This window comes from Argopecten irradians, chromosome 1, assembly GCF_041381155.1.
Source record: "Argopecten irradians isolate NY chromosome 1, Ai_NY, whole genome shotgun sequence".
Classification (NCBI taxonomy): Eukaryota; Metazoa; Mollusca; class Bivalvia; order Pectinida; family Pectinidae; genus Argopecten; species Argopecten irradians.
The window spans coordinates 64,185,025-64,205,477 of NC_091134.1; the positions used below are offsets into that span (position 1 = coordinate 64,185,025).

At 35.2% G+C, this 20,453-nt stretch overlaps 1 protein-coding gene across 1 annotated transcript; it reads left to right on the plus strand.

Annotated features, from left to right (window-relative positions):
* Positions 1–6,334: 6,334 nt before the first annotated feature.
* Positions 6,335–20,068, plus strand: LOC138305097 (catalase-like). The gene is made up of 12 exons (XM_069245500.1): positions 6,335–6,493; positions 6,924–7,095; positions 13,412–13,522; positions 14,898–15,028; positions 15,430–15,480; positions 15,813–15,992; positions 16,578–16,769; positions 17,233–17,385; positions 17,847–17,982; positions 18,364–18,518; positions 18,803–18,964; positions 19,117–20,068. The coding sequence occupies exons 1-11, from the start codon at positions 6,437–6,439 to the stop codon at positions 18,962–18,964; spliced, it is 1,500 nt and encodes a 499-aa protein (XP_069101601.1). The 5' UTR covers positions 6,335–6,436; the 3' UTR covers positions 19,117–20,068.
* The last annotated feature ends 385 nt before the right edge of the window (positions 20,069–20,453 follow it).

Here is a 20,453-nt window from a genome sequence, read left to right on the forward strand (position 1 = left end):
TAAACCTTTAATTTGATATTTGATCATTTTTGACGTTTAAATATTATTATCTCGATAACAAACCCACAGAAAATCGATAGCGAGTTCAGTCCGCCATTGTGTTGTGATAGTAAACAACCACGCTTCAGTTGGCCGTTTTTCCGTGAATTAAACAATTGTACGATTGAAAATGCATTTGGTACGTAATTATTGTCATCTTTATTATATTTTCATTACATATTATATCTTTTAAACACTTTTACGGCGATTTTTTTATGATGTATAACTTTACTAAAGCGGCGAGTAAAACTTACGATTTTCACGTGTGGATCATGACGTAGAAATAATTCAAAAACATCGTCAGATTTTGGTTTTCGTCCACAGATAAGTCTCACTGGTGTATAGGTAGCGATCCCGAATTTAAGGGGGGAAAAGTCGCAACTTATTCTCCGGGAAATACGGTATTATATAAATATTTGACTTCTGACTTATAACAGTGAACCGGCCAGTGTCTAGTACAAGCGTAGTGCTAGATCTAGTATTGTAGTCTATTTGCTTATAAAATTTGAATCTGATTGTAAATAATAAACTTGATTATTAGCAAAAGCAATCCGATTCACTTCATCAGTACCCTAAATGTGTTTTTATATCGCCGGTATTCATTCTACTTGACGCATGCGCGGCGACAGTTTCTGCAACCATGACTGAGGAAAAACTGCAATATTTTTTCCAAAATTAAATATCTACAGTTATGTTGTAACAGTTATAGTCAACGTTTACATCACGGTAGCTTACATTACGGTAACTGTTCTATCAGGTTGTTTATATTTCTTCAGCTGAAGTGCGAGATGAAGTAAACACAATCCTAACTTCCGCAGTATGTATCCTTGCGATTACAAAACCAAATCATTTATATGATTTAATGTGATACACTATAGTCACCTAGCTTATTGTAAATAGATATCATAGCTTCCATAGGCCTTAAAGAACGAATTTTGAGAGGAAATGGCCACAGGGGGCCAACTCAATGGAAATGGACGTTGTCATACATTTTTTTTGTATTTGGAGGATGGACTGATGAGTATATATGACAGGCCTTTGGATATTTTCCAAAAAATACGAGATTTGAAAAATTATTTAAAAATCGGGATATTTACTATAAAACAGAGAAAGGGACGACAGTCGCCATATTGGATTTTTTACCCCCACCTCGATTAAAGTTATTTTTTTTCACAATAGTATACCTTTTTTCCTAGAGTCATAGTCACGCATCAGTCCTCCGATAATCCATAATCACATACATACCATGCAAAAGCATATAAACGATGTCTATATATTCAAACGCAATATTTTAATCCAAAATTACCGGCGCTTTCTGACTTGTGACATCGAAAGCAACGTTCTAGTGAAGAGCGATTAGAGTGACTTCCCCTGCAATGTAATTCAATGGGTTTAGTCAGAGGTATCCCGATACGTATTAATATTCAAATTTTTCGCGAAAACAAACGTTTCGGAATATCTCTGATTAAACCCATTGAATTAGACTGCAGGGGATGAATAAAATAGCCAAATACTTTGAACTGACTTCTTGTCATTAGTGCAGATGATCTTATACATTATTAGAACTGTAAAATTTAATACAAAGAATGGGGCTTTAAAGTATGTCCAAAAATTGAATCAAATGCATTGACCTTTATTCAAAGTCACGGGGTTCAAATAAGTCACGGGGTTCAAATAAGCTATTTGTAACAACTTCCTGTCAATATTATAGCTAAGAGGACTGGTATTAAAGGGACATGAACCTAAAATAAGTTGTTCTGTATGCTCAGATATGGTTTTCAGATGTTTCTTGAATATTTTATTACAATGATTGGTTATCTAAAACGACAGGAAAATGTGGGGAATACCTACCCCAAAAATGATAAAAATAGACCGTCATATTCTATTTTGGGAACACAAAAACGAAACCTGGTCGAAAGCGAGATTATAATGAACAACAAACTTGCTGACACGATAATGAATATTAGTTTTCCACATTTTAAGTTGATCGATTTTCTAATTTACGATCGTTGACATATGAAGTAGAAGCCATATTTGTTAATATTAGTAATAAAACAATTTGTATTTAGCGTACTTCAATGATAAGTCAGAATTCAAACGAGACTTTTCATATGACGGGGAGGTTCTTGACTTAATTGCACATATATGTACATCACGCAAGTATTAACTGGAAAGTTGCTTCTGTCTCTTGCATTACAACGATCCATTTATATGTACCTACTTTCCCAATCGCGCACGTTACTGACTCTTGATATACTCTGTTTTCTATCGAAATTCGTTTGTGTTAGCTTCACCCACGTTTTCGACCCACCATTTTGTTTACGTTCATTTAATTTATGCAGTGCATTTGGGAGGTCACTAAAGTTCAACACTACTTTTTTTATCACACTGCAGTCTGCAAAATTCGACCGGGCCGGTTCAAAATACAGAAAGATGGAATTTCCATTATAATTATTTGATACATTTTACTTCGTAAGGTATCTGATGCGTCTTAAATATATATTTTACTCAATTTTACAATTTATTTAGGTTCATGTCTCTTTAAGTGAATCCAACTTTGTCCTTATATGTGACCTTGTATGAATTAAAAAAAAAACTAGTACATGTATTTTTATATTCATGACTTTTTATACAGTATATTGACCATTGTCCTTTGGATCTTATACTTAGATGGTAGCATTAATAGATCGAAAATACCAGGTAGCAAGTGACCAATGCGTTCTATTGAACCATTGTATTTTCTTTCAATCACAATGAATCTTTGTAATGTATATATAAAAATAACAAAGGTATAGAAACATCCAAGGAGTTTAGCGAAAGACTTAAAAGGGCATGGTTATGAAAACAGATGGTAGAAAAGGTCAGTATATATGACTGGTGAAGTATTTCAAGTATAAAACAACCGACGGAAAAGCCTAGTGCAGTATTAGTAAAAGGCAAACTGTTACTTATAGATATTTTGTCATGGAATTTATTTCAAACATTACGTCTAGAAAATATAAAGCATGACAGTTAACTTAAGAAACCTGATGCAATGTTTGCCATAATTTGCAGCATTGAACACTTCCTTTGGGATAAGATCATTGGAGAATACCGGTATGTGCATGGACTTTGAGGAAGCTGTTCTATGCTTTATCTTAATTAACAAAATACCATATAGTTTTGAAATTGTGAAAATTACATGTCTTTTTCATGATTTTGAATAACACCTCCTTCAGTACTTACAGTACTTTGATTTTCAAATGTCACTATTGGGCCCCGTCCCTCCGGCCCCCGGGGGGTCAGAGCCAAAATTTATACAGGTTCTGTTCCCCTTTCCTCAAGGATGTTTCTGGCCAAATTTGGTTACAATCCATGCAGAACTCTATGACTAGTAGCGATGTAAACGAAATGTTGACGGACGGACGACGTACGCCGCGCCATGACATAGGCTCACCCGCCCTTCGGGCTAGGTGAGCTAAAAATCAGTATATAGAAACCAATTACTAGTACTCATGATGTCTATTGCCAGATGTCTGTTATAGGAAATGTAATGGACTGAGTTTTAGAATAACCTACACAATATACATTTTCGCTAAATTATCGATAGTAAGTTATGATGCCTCGGGGCAAATGTTAAAAAAGTCGTGAATGGGAAGTTCAGATGACGAGATACAAAGTTAATTTTAATGTCACTTATAAGAAACCATAAAGGTTGTTGGCAGTTGTGTAACACCCGACTTCTCTACTCACAGAAATCCTATATATATGTACTGATGGTACATCTGGTACTCAAATAGTAGTTGAAGATAAAATTTAATGCAACCAACTCTTAAAACAATGTATTAATCAATATTATAACTCAACAGCATAATGACAGCCTACTTCGAAGTTGAATGACATCTGAAAAAAAAAACAATATATAAAAGATACAGCTTATCATGTAAATACAACAGCTTACAATTATGAATTATACAAATAGCTTTACTTTTCAAGTGATGTTCAATGACATTAATCACTGCTTTTGAAATCTTTCTTAACTTTTACATCAGTAGCTTACAAAATTGACACAAGGAGATTAAACACATACATGACATTAGACTAACTGACCAACAAAGAATATCATCCACAATATTTTCAATGGTTGCATTCTCATTTCCGCTTCAAACATGTGTTACAACGAATTAATCAACAAGAAATGTTATCTTTGAGTAGATAACACAAGTAGATTGTCAAATGTCTTATTCATAGGCCACATACAGTAAGTAATTAAAATTATAAGAAACAATTAAAATGCCGGGCCATGAGGTAAACACCTGGCATCTTACACTTACACAGCCTGCGTTAATAATAGACTGAAAACGAATGATGTATCATCCCTCTCCTCGGTTTGAACTACTACCCTTCATTAAGGAACATAAAAGTGACATGTACTTTAAATATTACACCAGATTCGGGGCTCCACATTTTAAGGACCTTAACTCACATCAATGTATATCATAATTTACAATTTAAGAATGCTTCAAATACGAGTCATGTGATGGTTGCTATGCATTATTAAAACACCTACTTGTTGTTTCAAGAGGTAAACATCTAGAAGCTGTCATAGCATTTCTTATAGTGAAAGTAGATACCTGGGTGGCTAGACTTTGTACCCGGATATGTTTTCTCAGTGTATAGAGATGCTTTTAGAGTCTATACATCAACACAATAACATACCACGCTGTAAACTACGCATACTTACTGGCATCACCTTACACTTATCATACTGTAAAATAACTCATACTTACTGGTATCACCGTACACTTACCACACTGTAAAATAACTCATACTTACTGGTATCACCGTACACTTACCATACTGTAAAATAACTCATACTTACTGGTATCACCGTACACTTACCATACTGTAAAATAACTCATACTTACTGGTATCACCGTGTACTTACCATACTGTAAAATAACTCAAACTTACTGGTATCACCGTACACTTACCATACTGTAAAATAACTCATGCTTACTGGTATCACCGTACACTTACCATACTGTAAAATAACTCATGCTTACTGGTATCACCGTACACTTACCATACTGTAAAATAACTCATATGCTTACTGGTATCACCGTACACTTACCATACTGTAAAATAACTCATACTTACTGGTATCACCGTACACTTTACTGTAAAATAACTCATACTTACTGGTATCACCGTACACTTACCATACTGTAAAATAACTCATACTTACTGGTATCACCGTACACTTACCATACTGTAAAATAACTCATACTTACTGGTATCACCGTACACTTACCATACTGTAAAATAACTCATGCTTCGACTCATAGGATGGATGATTAAAATGATGCATTGATTGTTTAGTGATTGATAATTAGTTTGACTTAGAGTAAATGCATAGTGAAATTAAGACATGTGCTTCGATTGGAATTAACGTCAATTATATCTTCTTTTACTCGCCATTCCATCGGTGTCCCCAAGCAGGAGTTTAACGTGCAACTTTGAAATGAAGTGATAACGTTCGATACAGCATGCATATCAATAGGTTGTGGAGATGCTTTTAACCAGCTTCAAGAAATGTTTTAGAATTTTTAAAGAAATAAATGCATTCATTTCTTTTGCTTGGTAGCTACACAATCGTGAAAAAGGGTAAATCAAACTGTTGAATTGGAGAAAGAGATTTATTTTGCTACACGGTAAAAGTTTGGTAGGAATTTTAGTTATACTATCCTATAGAGCAGGAAACATGTTATCGGACTTGGTAGAGTTCGGTTAGAGCAGAAAGCGTGTTATTGGACTTGGTAGAGTTCAGTTATACTATCCTTTAGAGCAGGAAGCATGTTACTGGACTTGGTAAGGTGTTCATAGTGCTCATACCCAACTTTGTCTAATTGTTGCTCGAGCTGGAGGGATATCAGAATCAAGTCCATTACCGCAGGTTTATCTGGTTACTATCTCGTTCCACTTATTTGTCATTTTGTATTTCTCAGAAGATCAGACTTCATCTGAAACTTAGTGTCTGTATGTCTTATCTTCCATACTCTTATCTTCCTCACCTTCAATAGAAGAACAAACAATAAATACCGTTTACAGATGGACGAACGTCTTACAGACACGATGACAGCTGTTCAAACGTTGCTTGATCTGTTAAAATACAAAATGTGCATTCTCATATGTGCTGCCGTATTTGTATAATTCTAGAAGAAAGAAACATTTCTAATCTTAAACTAATACACCAGGATCCTGAAATGGATGAATACACTGCGACACTGGTTGGGAGCTAAAAATAGCACGAAACAGAGTCATATAGCAATGAATAGTAATAAACTTTTTATCATTTACTTTAGCGGCTGCGACACTGGACGGGCGTAATTCAGGGCCTGACAGAAGCAAAGTAAAGATGGCGAACCGAGACAGAGCTACGGAACAACTGAATGATTTCAGGAAATCAAAACCGGTATGTGTATAAATCATCAGTAAAATAGACTGTTTTGTTCAAAGCAACATTTGAACGTTATAATAGATAGAAATGTCAGGTAACTAATGATATAATAGCGGAGTAGAATTACTGAATGTTAACAAACTTATTATTAGCTACCAACTTCATCATTATTTTCTTACTGTTAGCAAGTTTATCATGTGATGAAGTAAGACACCAGACTTTTTTATTCTGGTAGATGGCCTGGTGTAACACACGTACGAGTTTCTTTAGACTCCCTGATACTAGCATTGGATATTATAGATGAATGTCTATCATATATCGGAGCCAGTGAAAGTTGGACTGCTAAATTCAATATATTTTTGTTGTTTTTTTTATTCACTGTAAATTAAGAGATGATCCAAACTAAAGTATGCAAAATAGATAAAACTTTTTTTTTATTTTGCAGAAACCTGATGTTCTGACCACAGGAACAGGTGCCCCTATTGGGACCAAAACAGCCACACTAACCGCAGGGCCGAGGGGGCCAGTCCTTATCCAGGATTTCACCTTCACCGACGAAATGGCTCATTTCAATAGGGAGCGTATCCCAGAACGAGTCGTCCACGCTAAGGGAGCAGGTCTGTGACCTTTCACGACCCCTGATTCATTTTAGAACGCAATTTGAAATATAAGATTTTTATCAACAAAATTTTTAGGTAACATTTATATGCTTTAGATACGCTATGAAGTATTTAATTTCTGTTGGGGTTTTTTCAATGACATTGCTTGTCCTTGACGAAAAGCAGAGCAAAAAACATCAAAAGGTTACAAGGATGTTTTTTTGCTACATGTTTTACACATTAATGTCGCTTCCCAATAACCAATATTTTTTTTTCGTCATTTGAGCTTATAGCAGGATGTTAAATTCGTAAAGTGCTTTCTTTTTTACACTCGAGTGATTATGTTTATTCGATGAATCCTGACGACATCATGGTTATACACGCAGTGAAATAACTTTAGGTAAAGTAACAAGGGTAAATTGCTTTGCTTTGTATCGCCTGTTCACCTGTACAGAGAGTAAGCGGGCCTCTAACACATGTTTCCCGAATCATCCTTCAAAATACATAACACAGATATATCTGAACAGCGACAAGCCGGTGTGTAATAGTGACGTAAGTGAGATTAAAGTTTGATGGTATTTAATTACACACGCTTTTTAGCTTTCATTAATATATATGATAACTCGACGATAGTTTGGTATATTGTGTGATTTGATAGATCCTTGGAATATATCAACTTACTTCGTCAGGCTAGAACTTCAAGCATGCGCAAGTCCGTAGAAATTAAATATATTTTAAATAAGCCGCAAAATTTCATTTACGTTTTGTCAACGTTGCGAAAATTAATTAATAAATATAATTGATTTCTAAATACATAATATTTGAAGGATATTTGAGTTTTGGCTCTATCACTAAAATCGTCACATTTGTCACATAAGAATGTTTTTTCAGTACATTCTAGGAGATAAGATCTCTTAATGACTATTACTCCTCAGTGCAAAGTATCTCGTGCATATCGAGATGCATAAGTCACTTTGGATACGCTCCATTTACGAAAACGAAAGATTGTTTACTTTACAAATGATAACCATGTCATTATGCCCGAAAATTATGAAGAATTTCTGCGTCCCTAGTGTAAAAATTAATTAAATGCTGTCAAACAAAAGAATTAAAGCAAATATAAAGGACATTTACCGTAAGAAGCGTTAAGGAGAATATGAAATATAGGTCTCGCATTGTTCATAACTCAAAAATTTATTACATACTATCAATATACTTAACAGATCGACATGTTACATGTACACGTTATAAAATGTAAGTTATTCAAGGTAACATTATTCAAATAAAATCGGAGTAAGATTTAGAGTTTTACGAAGTTGTCAAATTAAGTTCGCTCATTCATATTCGATGTTTGTCTTGGAGATATTTTACTCCGAAAATCTATCTTTTATGGTTTTGTGGTTGGTTAGACTACGAGTCCTATCAGAAGTTATTTCAGGTGTGAGCTCGTATTTATAAAGCATCTAAGATATAAAGACCTTTTGTTAAGTGAAAATTAGATCATTGCTATTTCGCAGCCTTCGGGGCTGTATCTTAATTACTATAAATATTTGTCAGCGTGTTAACATCCCGCCCTGAAATTGGATTCAATTGTACATTGGAAAAACACATGCCTCAGTAAACTTTATCTATAGATATGTTAGATAGGTAAAATTACATATTCATTAACTAAAAGTCATTTGTGTCTATAAGGAAAAGTTGGTAAGAATGAAACATTACGTTCACATAAATAAAAGAATAAAGCAATACATGTATCTTTTCATGGTGATCATCAACTGCTAAAATGTTGTTTTGGTCAATGGCGGTAATCAACACTAGTTAACATTTAACGATTTTGATGATTTGAAAATCATTAAATATTGGCATTTTTTCTAGTTTTTGCTACGAATAACTCCTGAATATGATTTCATGCTTCAATGACCAAGCGTTTGATTCCTATATAGTACTGATTAAATTAGGTTCTAGGTTAATTCCTTAAAATTATTTGAGTAACTCTGATGATGACATCTTCTAGATGACTGATTGACTCACAAAGAGGTGTTCACTGCTAATATGCAACTTAACAAATCTAGATGCCTGACAAATCATGTTATGCGATGGAAATTGTATGCTTAATTAGAAATCACTGTACTGTTGTATCTAGCTTGACTGAGGGACCAAGCGTTAAATACGGATCAGAGCAACTGGTGGGTGTGTTGATGGTCTGGCACGTATTAAATTTCAGCAGTATATATAGTGATCATCATTTACTTATGAAGCAATGCTCATCCAATAGTGGGTTTAAACATACTGCATGATATATTGGAATATGATATGATATTTCATAAAGGGAAAAATTGTATATAAGGACTACTGGCATCATTTGTTGGTTCTTCGGTATATAATCATCATTACAACCTCAAAAATAATAACTTGACTTGCCATAAAACATAAGCATCAGAAGGAAAAATTATGAACAAATTTTCCTTGTAGCGTATATACTTAGTATGTAAATTAACAGTGCTGGGTGATAACTTGGCTTGACATTTGTATGTTTTTTAATATATCGATATCGAAAGTAACGTAAATGGATCTAGAATCTGAAAACGCTGAGTTAGAAGATCGTTGTACCAACAGTAAACAAGTACAGACTGATACGGTACCACAAAAAGTATCTTTATCTGTAAGCTATGCATAGTCAGACACAGGCATTGCCTACAGTATAATTTTCAATTCGGACCATTTAGTACATAATCAGATAGTAGGTCAAGTTGTTTTCAACGCTTGTTCCACGAAGTCAGACGTCAAAAAGAACATCCTAACAAGTGACTAATGTTTATCATGTTTATCAAATTCGAGTTCATTTTCAAATGACACGAGCCTTCGCAAGTGTCTTTACAAAATTTGAAAATTAACTCACGAAAGTTTAGATCAACATGATAAATAACAGTCACGTGTTGGGGAACTTGTTATCCCCATAACCCTTCTATCTTTATACCGTGATGATCAGTTGTTTCAGGAAAACTAGCCACTGTAAACATAACACCCCAATACAGAGATAACATTCTGGTGATTATACTTGAAATAAACATCTACCTGTTATATATACAATTAAAAATATACTATGAAAGTTGAAGTTGAAAGCCGAAGTTGAAAGCCAATCGGAAGCCGCTTAGGTATTTATACATTGAAAAGTGTGTAACAGGAATGATAATCAACTGCTACGTAGTTAATCACATGCTTTTCCATCGTGAAACATGCATAGAGTTATATCTTTTTATTATCAGTGGTTGTATCTATCAACAATTTTTTAACAAATTGCCGATTTTTAAAATTCACACAAAACCAACACAATTCCGACTGACCTCATTTTTAAAATTCACACAAAGCCTACACCATCCCGAATGCCCTCATTTTTAAAATTCACACAAAGCCTACACCATCCCGACTGCCCTCATTTTTTAAAATTCACACAAATCCTACACCATCCCGACTGCCCTCATTTTTAAATTCACACAAAACCTACACCATCCCGGCTGCCCTCATTTTTAAATTCACACAAAACCTGCACCATCCCGACTGCCCTCATTTTTTTAAATTCACACAATTTAACACCATCCCGGCTGCCCTCATTTTTTTTTATTAAATTCACACAAAACCTACAACCATCTCGACAGCCCTCATTTTTTTTAATACACACAAAACCTACACCATCCCGACTGCCCTCATTTTTTTTAATTCACACAAAACCTACACCATCCCGACTGCCCTCATTTTTTTAATTCACACAAAACCTACAGCATCCCGACTGCCCTCATTTTTTTAATTCACAAAAAAACTACACTATTGCCCTCAATTTGAAATTCACACAAAACCTACACCATCTCGACAGCCCTCATTTTTTTTAAATACACACAAAACCTACACCATCCCGACTGCCCTCATTTTTTTAAATTCACACAAAACCTACACTATCCCGGCTGCCCTCATTTTTTTTATTAAATTCGCACAAAACCTTCACCATCCCGACTGCCCTAATTTTTTTAATTCACATAAAACCTACACCATCCCGACTGCCCTCATTTTTTTAATTCACACAAAACCTACACTATTGCCCTCAATTTGAAATTCACACAAACCGGAACCATCCCGACAGCCCTCATTTTTTTAAACCGCACAAAGCCTACACCATCCCGACTGCCCTCATTTTTAAAATTCACACAAAGCCTACACCATCCCGACTGCCCTCATTTTTTAAAATTCACACAAATCCTACACCATCCCGGCTGCCCTCATTTTTAAATTCACTCAAAACCTGCACCATCCCGACTGCCCTCATTTTTTTAAATTCACACAATTTAACACCATCCCGGCTGCCCTCATTTTTTTAATAAATTCACACAAAACCTACACCATCTTGACAGCCCTCATTTTTTTACATACACACAAAACCTACACCATCCCGACTGCTCTCATTTTTTTTAATTCACACAAAACCTACACCATCCCGACTGCCCTCATTTTTTTAATTCACACAAAACCTACACCATCCCGACTGCCCTCATTTTTTTAATTCACAAAAAACCTACACTATTGCCCTCAATTTGAAATTCACACAATTTAACACCATCCCGGCTGCCCTCATTTTTTTTATTAAATTCACACAAAACCTACACCATCTCGACAGCCCTCATTTTTTTTAAATACACACAAAACCTACACCATCCCGACTGCCCTCATTTTTTTTAATTCACACAAAACCTACACCATCCCGACAGCCCTCATTTTTTAAATCGCACAAAACCTACACCATCCCGACTGCCCTCATTTTTTTTAAATTCACACAAAACCTACACTATCCCGGCTGCCCTCATTTTTTTTATTAAATTCGCACAAAACCTTCACCATCCCGACTGCCCTCATTTTTTTAATTCACACAAAACCTACACCATCCCGACTGCCCTCATTTTTTTTAATTCACAAAAAACCTACACTATTGCCCTCATTTTTTTAAATTCACACATACCGGAACCATCCCGGCAGCCCTCATTTTTTTAAATTCACACAAAACCTACTCCATCCCGACAGCCCTCATTTTTTTAAATCGCACAAAACCTACACCATCCCGACTGCTTCATTTTTTTTAAATTCACACAAAACCTACACTATCGCCCTCAATTTGAAATTCACACAAACCTGCACCATCCCGACAGCCCTCATTTTTTTAAATCACACAAACCTTCACCATCGCCCTCATTCTTTACTCCCGTACTATATTGTCACATATGTTTAACCTAATACATCATTTGTTTAGTGTCCTACTTTGATACATACTACTCGTACTGGTGTTTTAGATTTATGTATACTCAGGGTTTATCCATATGCTATTTATGATACCATTTATGACTCTAACTAAGGATGAAAGGTAAACATGTCATATTACACATGCATAGTATAAAATTGTATCGCAATAGTATTGGTTCAGTCAACAGCCGTTACCTGGGTAATAGGAGTCCGTGATATCTGTATTACATACTACTTAGCTCTTGTCCAAATTATCTGTTAACACGACTTGTGACGTAACCAATAACGTCGTTTTTTAAGTCTTTGCACGAGGCAAATATGTGTCTGGGATGGAGCACGGCATAGCAAAATTTTGTTTTGTCATACCCATCCATAAATACATCCTCAATACTCCACGGGTTACTATCACTGACGTTATATCCACCCCTGGACTGTCTCATAGTTAAAGTGGAGGCAACAGAAGATACAAGTTATTTAATTCTTTGATGTACATCAGATGAATTGTATAAAGGTACACAGTGGTTGACTGTGTTGCTAATATTCAAAGGAAGTATCTGCAGGTCTTTGATTGGCGATCGAGTAAGCAATGAATAAATATTGTAGAACGCCATACTACAAATTTAGTAAAATGTATATGAAAAAGTTATCGTCACACGTTTTCAATTTTGAAGGTCTTGTCCCCTGTTTGAACTACTGATACTTTCACAAGCCTAAAAATCACAGACCTTTGGTACAGTTAAGCAGAATGAACTTGATCAAAAATACATATGTATTATGGATAATCCTAGGGATTACTGTTGAATCGTGAATAAGTATGTAGCTTGTAAAACAATAATTAAACTGTAATAAGTTTAAGAGACTGAATGCTACAGCAATAAGATGGAATCCTTGTAGAAGTATCCATATAAAAGTTCTAGGAGACGTCAGCCTGAATGTGCTTTCATCTAAGCACCTTTATTGTTATATTATATGTACATTATACAATGTACACCATTCCTAGACATACTAATCAGTATATCAATTATTAACAGTTACACTCTGTTTTCTATAGGTGCGTTTGGATATTTTGAGGTCACTCATGACATTACAAAGTACTGCAAGGCCAAGCTTTTTGAGTCCGTAGGCAAGAGGACGCCATTAGCTGTTCGATTCTCTACAGTGGGTATGTATCATCATTGAAACAATAGGCTAGTGTATAGCGAATATAATATGAAACTTTTAAAACAAGATATCTTATTAGTAGTATTTAAAATAAATTGGTAAACAGAAAAATTGAATATAAATGTACTTGATACTATTGTAATACATTTTATCCTTTGTGTGGTTCAAAACTCTTCATCAAAACCATTCGGATCATTATTGTATATCGGTACTGCTCTCAGAACTTTCTAACATTATCTTTACGACATACGATGCAATTATATTTTCAACATGGTTAGCTTACTTGACAAAAGTAAGCAAAATACTTATTTGAATAGCGATACTATCCACTGTCAAATCTTCCTGTTTTTCATTTGTTATCTTTATATACTTTATAACAAGATTGTCTGCCATACATTATAGTAACTATAATGTTCCCCAGCTATTTTGTTATATAAGTCTCGCGTCATTCACGATTTATCGAAGAAATATATTTGCAAACATATTAGAGAAATTTATTTTGATGTTAATCTACCAGCGCTAAATTGTTTTCATATTGTTACCTTGATAATGGATAAACTTCCGTTGCATTGTCAACACTATACATGTTGTGATAGGTGGCCTTTCATACGGTCGTCTTTATGGTGATTGCAGGGCGTATGTTTATAAATTAATACAGTATGTCTGCTTGGAATTAGTGTACAAAAACAATGTTTGGAGTCAAAATATCATGACTGTTATCTCCAGTACCGACAAAAATTAACCAGATTCCACACTCATTTTGCAGGTTGAACATTTTTATTACATTTTTCGGAGTATAATATAAAGTTTAATGGTGAAAATATATGAGATATGTTTCACCAGAGTAAAAATATCACTTTTTACATTTTCACTTACTATTGACCAATCAGAATACAGCATTTGCAGTGAAAATATCGTTCGTTTTAATATCAAACCAGAATATAATATTCCGTGCGTCTGTCCTACTAACTTTTAATTTCTAATTGTTTGAGCTTAATTGTGTTGCATAAGATCATCAATGTTATTTTTCCTAGAAGTGTTCCGCATGTGTTAAGCAGCAATATTAGCAAGCCGGAAAATTGCGTCTGATTGAAATACATGTAGACTACTGGTATTAGGTTAGACCTAGAATAGAGACGTAACATGAAATAAATAGAATATTAAATATCAAAGTTTCCATCCACTTGATGAAATATAAATTATTCATCAAGAAATAAGGAATATCTTCAATTTCTTTGGCAACGGTCATAGAGTCATTGGTTAGTATCATGATAGAAGGAAATTGGTATTTAACTTGTGTCTGTTGCTTCTATGTGGATATGTTCGAGTGTGAAGGAAAAAAATTATTTGAAATGATGTGACTTACTTGTTATTAGGAGGAGAGAGTGGGTCTGCTGACACTGCACGTGACCCCCGGGGATTTGCTGTCAAGTTTTACACAGAGGAAGGCAACTGGGATCTGGTCGGCAATAACACGCCCATCTTCTTCATCCGTGACCCCATATTTGTATGTATTTCACCCAAGTTACCATATAACCGTGTGTTTAAATCTGCTGGTCCGTCGCTGGGTCGTCTTATGTGGGCTCGTCTCTTGACTTCGGTTAACAAGAAGTAGATCAATGCTATGCATGGGTTTACCTAGAGCAAAGGGAAAATAACCAGATTCTTATTTACTATCATCATTTTATCGTTAGTTTAATACATGATGATCAATAGAACCAATCAATGATAAGAGAGATATTTGATGTATTCTTCCATTTCTATTGTCTTTTGCAAACTACTGTCCTATTACTAGTAACAACACTCAGAAAAGTTCACTTTGCTTATAATTCCGTGATTTCAATTAACAAAAATATGTCCATCTAAATAATACAATACATGAATAAAATGTGTCTTCTTTTTCCCTAGTTCCCAAGTTTCATTCATACACAGAAAAGAAACCCACAGACCCATCTGAAGGTATGTTGTAACCATTCACTATGTTTTAATCTCGGATGAGTAAGATATCTTTCATACCATCACAAGAATCAAAACGAGACAAACAAAAGAATACATTTGTCTCCTATAGCCCAAACACATTGTCAATAAGGCGTAAACATTTCTTAAACAAATGATATGATTTCTTTGTCAGTGCTTACTTCAAACAAATCGTTTCATATCGAGTATGTGTGTATTTTCTTATTTCACATACAAGAATAGAGAAATATTTTTATGTGTACGACTTTTTATTTCGCCTTAAGTTATCTATGATCCTGATAAGTTCAAGTTTAATTTCCTCTTACTTTAACTAGGACCCTGATATGTTCTGGGATTTCATCTCCCTCCGACCTGAGACTACACATCAAGTTTCCTTCTTATTCTCTGACCGAGGAACTCCCGACGGTTACCGTAAAATGAATGGTTATGGAAGTCATACCTTCAAGATGATCAACGGGGAAAGCAAACCTGTTTACTGCAAATTTGTCTTCAAGGTAAGCCGACTTTCTAAAACAAAATATTTCCGGAATGTTATATCAACATTGGAACTAAAATATGGTCAGTCCAAGCTATCTTTTATGCATGCAGATAACTAATAAAATAAAGAAAAATACTCAAATACTAAAAAAATTACAGAATAAAGATTTTGTAAAAAAGTAGCTATTGGATGATAATGACCGTCTATACTAAAATATTCTATATTTGCATATTACAGAGTTATCTGCCCATGTGAGAGGGTTTTGATTGTGACGCCATGTGTTTGCGAGCGTCACGTCATACTTTTCAGAGAAAACGACGCGAGTTTCGCTCACAAAATAATGGCGTTCCATTGAATACCTAGAATACCTATTCCATGACGGAATACTGGGGGGAAATGTGATGTTAAACTACCGCTCGGGTTTAATAGAATATATGACAATTACACGTATAGCACGCCTACATGTGTGACAAAATGTTCGTCTCTAAAGAAGTAGCCAAGACATTGTAATCGGATATGTCGTAGAACATTAATCTGGTTTAGTATCGACCAAATAAGACAAAGTTACTTAAGCTGTGATTTTTTCCTGAATCTTTGACAGACTGACCAAGGCGTTAAGAACCTGATGGCTGACCAGGCTGCTGAACTGTCCAAGAACGACCCGGATTACGCCATCCGTGACCTCTTTAACGCTATCTCTGAGGGTAACTTCCCCTCCTGGTCAGTCTTCATCCAGGTCATGACCTTTGAGGAGGCAGAGAAAGTTTCATACAATCCGTTTGATCTGACTAAGGTGATTATTATATCCCATTTACCAAAACTAGTTTCCAGTTTACATTTTGTTTACAGCAAAAAGGATACATTTATGATACTAGGAGTTTTATATCCATTTATTCAAAATCATCAACCGCTCACCTGAAATACTTCACAATCTCTTTCAATAGGTTTTAACCAAAATTCGTATTATTTCTAACACTTACCTGTTAAAGCCTGTCCCCAGCGTCATCTGTGTACACTAATGTGGCGTTTGCTGTATTGTTTATCAGGTCTAACACATGTACGGTACGACTTCCATCACCTTAGAATCAAAACAAAAAACATTCATATTCTTTTACATCATGGTTTCCATTTTCCTTTTTATTTCAATTTCTTTGAGTCAATGCTAAGCTTTATTACATTAAAATTCCACTGCATCGGAATATGTCTATCATTGCTAAGTGAACATCAAAATGAATATCAATCGACTGTTTTTAAAGGTTTGGCCACAAGGAGACTTCCCTTTGATTCCTGTCGGAAAGATGGTTCTGGACAAAAATCCAACAAACTACTTCGCGGATGTGGAACAGATCGCTTTCTCTCCTGCTCATATGATCCCGGGTATCGAGGCTAGTCCGGACAAGATGTTACAGGTGAGATCTCGGGTGTCAGCTCCTCTGGTTTAAAAGGGGATAGATAAAATAGAAGCGAATAGGCAGGATAAAATAGAAGCATCACTAGAATCTTGTTTAACTGTAACTGAAAACACTCTGGTTTTTTATGAAATATAAAAAATTACAGCAAATCTTTAGTAATTTAAAGTACAAGAACAAAAGAAGCTGCAGCTCTGAAACAGCGTTATCTGCTTCATCGACCGAATCTGTCTTACCTATAACAATCTCAAAGAAATGGATCAAAGACAGCAGCACTTACAGCCCGTGATCTCCCATCGCGGTCGACCACACGATATCCATAGTCTTCCTCAACCTGCATCCTTCGGCAAATTGTGTTATTCCACTTGAATCATGATTGCGCATATAGTAACAAAATATTTCAAAGTGTTTATAGATTAATCAATGAGTAGATTCACCATTTCATATTTTACATATTTCAGGGTCGACTCTTTTCTTACTCGGACACCCACCGACACCGACTGGGAAGTAACTACCTCCAACTGCCTGTCAACTGTCCCTACAAAACCAGCGCCAGGAACTACCAGCGGGACGGACCGCAGTGCTTCGACAACCAAGGTATTGTTATACACACAGACTTGTGGTTACGGGATGATGAATGTTACCATTATTAAAAAATCACAAAAGGAGTTACAAGGTTAAAAGGTAAAATGTCTCCAGTGCATATCTAAATCCTCATACACCAGAACAAGGACATCAGATAAAAGAATATTTGATATGCATGTATAATGCCCAGGGCACGAGTTCATGTATATCAAAAGTAACAAGCTAGGACATTGAAAGGGAAACGTCACACATCAGAAATTCGGGAACACGAACTGCGAAAACCAAAAGCAAAATAAAAGCAAATTTTCCCAGAGCTTTTTACGAGAATGATTTCCATACATACACTGTATTTTAAAATCATTTGGTAATGTGTGTTAATTAATTTCGCTATAGGAAACGCTCCAAACTACTTCCCTAATAGCTTCACAGGCCCACAGGACGATCCCAAGTACCTCGAGTGTCCCTTTAAGAATTCCAGTGGGGACGTTAAACGATACGAGACTCGCGACGAGGACAATTTTTCCCAGGTTACGACGTTCTGGAACAAGGTATCATGATCTATAGGTTATTTAATCTGCACTGTATATAGTTTCTTGTTTTAAGGCCATAAAGTAGCGTCAAAATGGTTTAATTCCGTGGTGTCTTAACGAGTCCCTCATCAATACCCAAGGCCACAGCAAGAATTCTAACATGGCAACTGTCATTCTGTTCTTAGACATCTAAACATAAGTTTTTGGGCTTGAAAATTATTGTCATTGATGCTAACACTATGTCATTGTTTCTTCTCTATTACAATGTGTCCTTATCTCTTGCCAATTATCCCCGGCTGTAGGTGCTGACTGCCGAGGAACGCCGTCGCTTGGTGGAGAATATTGCAGGTCATTTGAAGGACGCCCAGGAGTTCCTCCAGAGAAGAACCGTGCACAACTTTACCCAGGTTCACCCTGACTTCGGCGGTGGTATCCAGAAACTGCTGGACTCCTACAAGAACTAGGTGGTTATCTGTACAAAAGGTCCACTAGACCTGCTTTACTACATGACATTGTACATTCTAAGAATAAATTACAGCGTGTATGAAATCTATAGCATGCTTCAATTATTTTGTTTGAGGTGCAGTCTAATCGATAATCTAACACTCTATTTCAGGTTGGTGGTATTTCCCGTACAAGAGCAGTGTATGATAATTATAGTGGATTAACTATTGACTAAGGATTCGTCACAGTCCGATAATGACTGCGGACTTTGTTGACAACAATCCTGACTAGGAATGGTTTTACTGACAGTCCGTTTGAGGATTCATCACCACCAAAATGTATAAATATGGATGTTATATATGTATGATGCACATATACTTTATTAACAGTGACTCAAAGTACACCACACATTTCTGAATGTCTTTTGTATTGTTCAGAAACTAAAAGAAAAACGATTAGCACTCGTTTGTGTTAAATATTCTCTTGCAACATTGTGAATAACGGACACAGATTTATAAAATATTGTTGTACCTTATTGAATGACTTCATCATCATTTCATTATATATAAGCAGATTAATTGTTAATATCGATATTTCATAATTAAACACAAATAATTGTATATGCTGAAGTAAGTAAGCTCAGGCATTGTAGAATTTTAGACATGAAATTTATCTCTTGGTTTATATTAAGTATGTATAATTAAAGAAACAAAACTACCATGTTAACCGCGCGAGTGAAAATCTGGTAAATTATAAGCAATATATCTTACACTAAATTCAATGATGTGATTCGGTACAGTGTTATAACCTGTACAATTGGACTTCACACCAAATATGTTTTGATAATGTATTAACTTTTTTTCAATTTCTCTTACACAGAATACTTTTTTGGTTTTATGAATACTGTCTGGCTCAGTAGTCTATCCACATATTTGTATGTTTATCGAACTCGTGTTATTGTAATTAAGAATTTTCAAATAAATATTTATAAGTTTATTGAGAAAAAAAATAAATCGAATATTGATAAATGACAAATCTATGAATTAATAGGGTGATGTATGATTTTAGATATGTTTAATATATATTTTACGTTAATAAAGCAGTTGGTTACGGCAACAGAATAAGTCGTTTTCTTATATTTCATTAAAACATGTAACAAGCTCACATCAAGTGTAGGTTACCTGGGTCAATATATTTGATCCCCATACATGTATATCTGTATACCAGTCGCCCTGTGAATAACTAGAAAAGCAAGCGTGAAAAACTTCTACAAAAACCTTCTTTTTTCGGAGAGCCACGAAATATTGCATGGAAGACAATGCTAGTAAAACATTGCAAGGAGAGAGAATAGACATTCAGGGATGTGCTATTGTCTTCGTAAAGGATACTCAATACTCACGCAATTTCGGGACATATTCACTGAACGCCCAGCTGAGAAACTGGACGTGTCTGAATTCAAGATGTCCAAGATTAAACCTCCAAAATATCTTCATCACTGACGAATATTTC

Excerpts from the sequence above, each read along its gene's own strand:
- LOC138305097 (XM_069245500.1), top strand. The coding sequence starts at position 6,437 with ATGGCGAACCGAGACAGAGCTACGGAACAACTGAATGATTTCAGGAAA. Across the intron at positions 15,993-16,577 it reads ACTGCAAATTTGTCTTCAAG|ACTGACCAAGGCGTTAAGAA; the intron begins GTAAGCCGACTT and ends AATCTTTGACAG. Across the intron at positions 16,770-17,232 it reads ATCCGTTTGATCTGACTAAG|GTTTGGCCACAAGGAGACTT; the intron begins GTGATTATTATA and ends CTGTTTTTAAAG.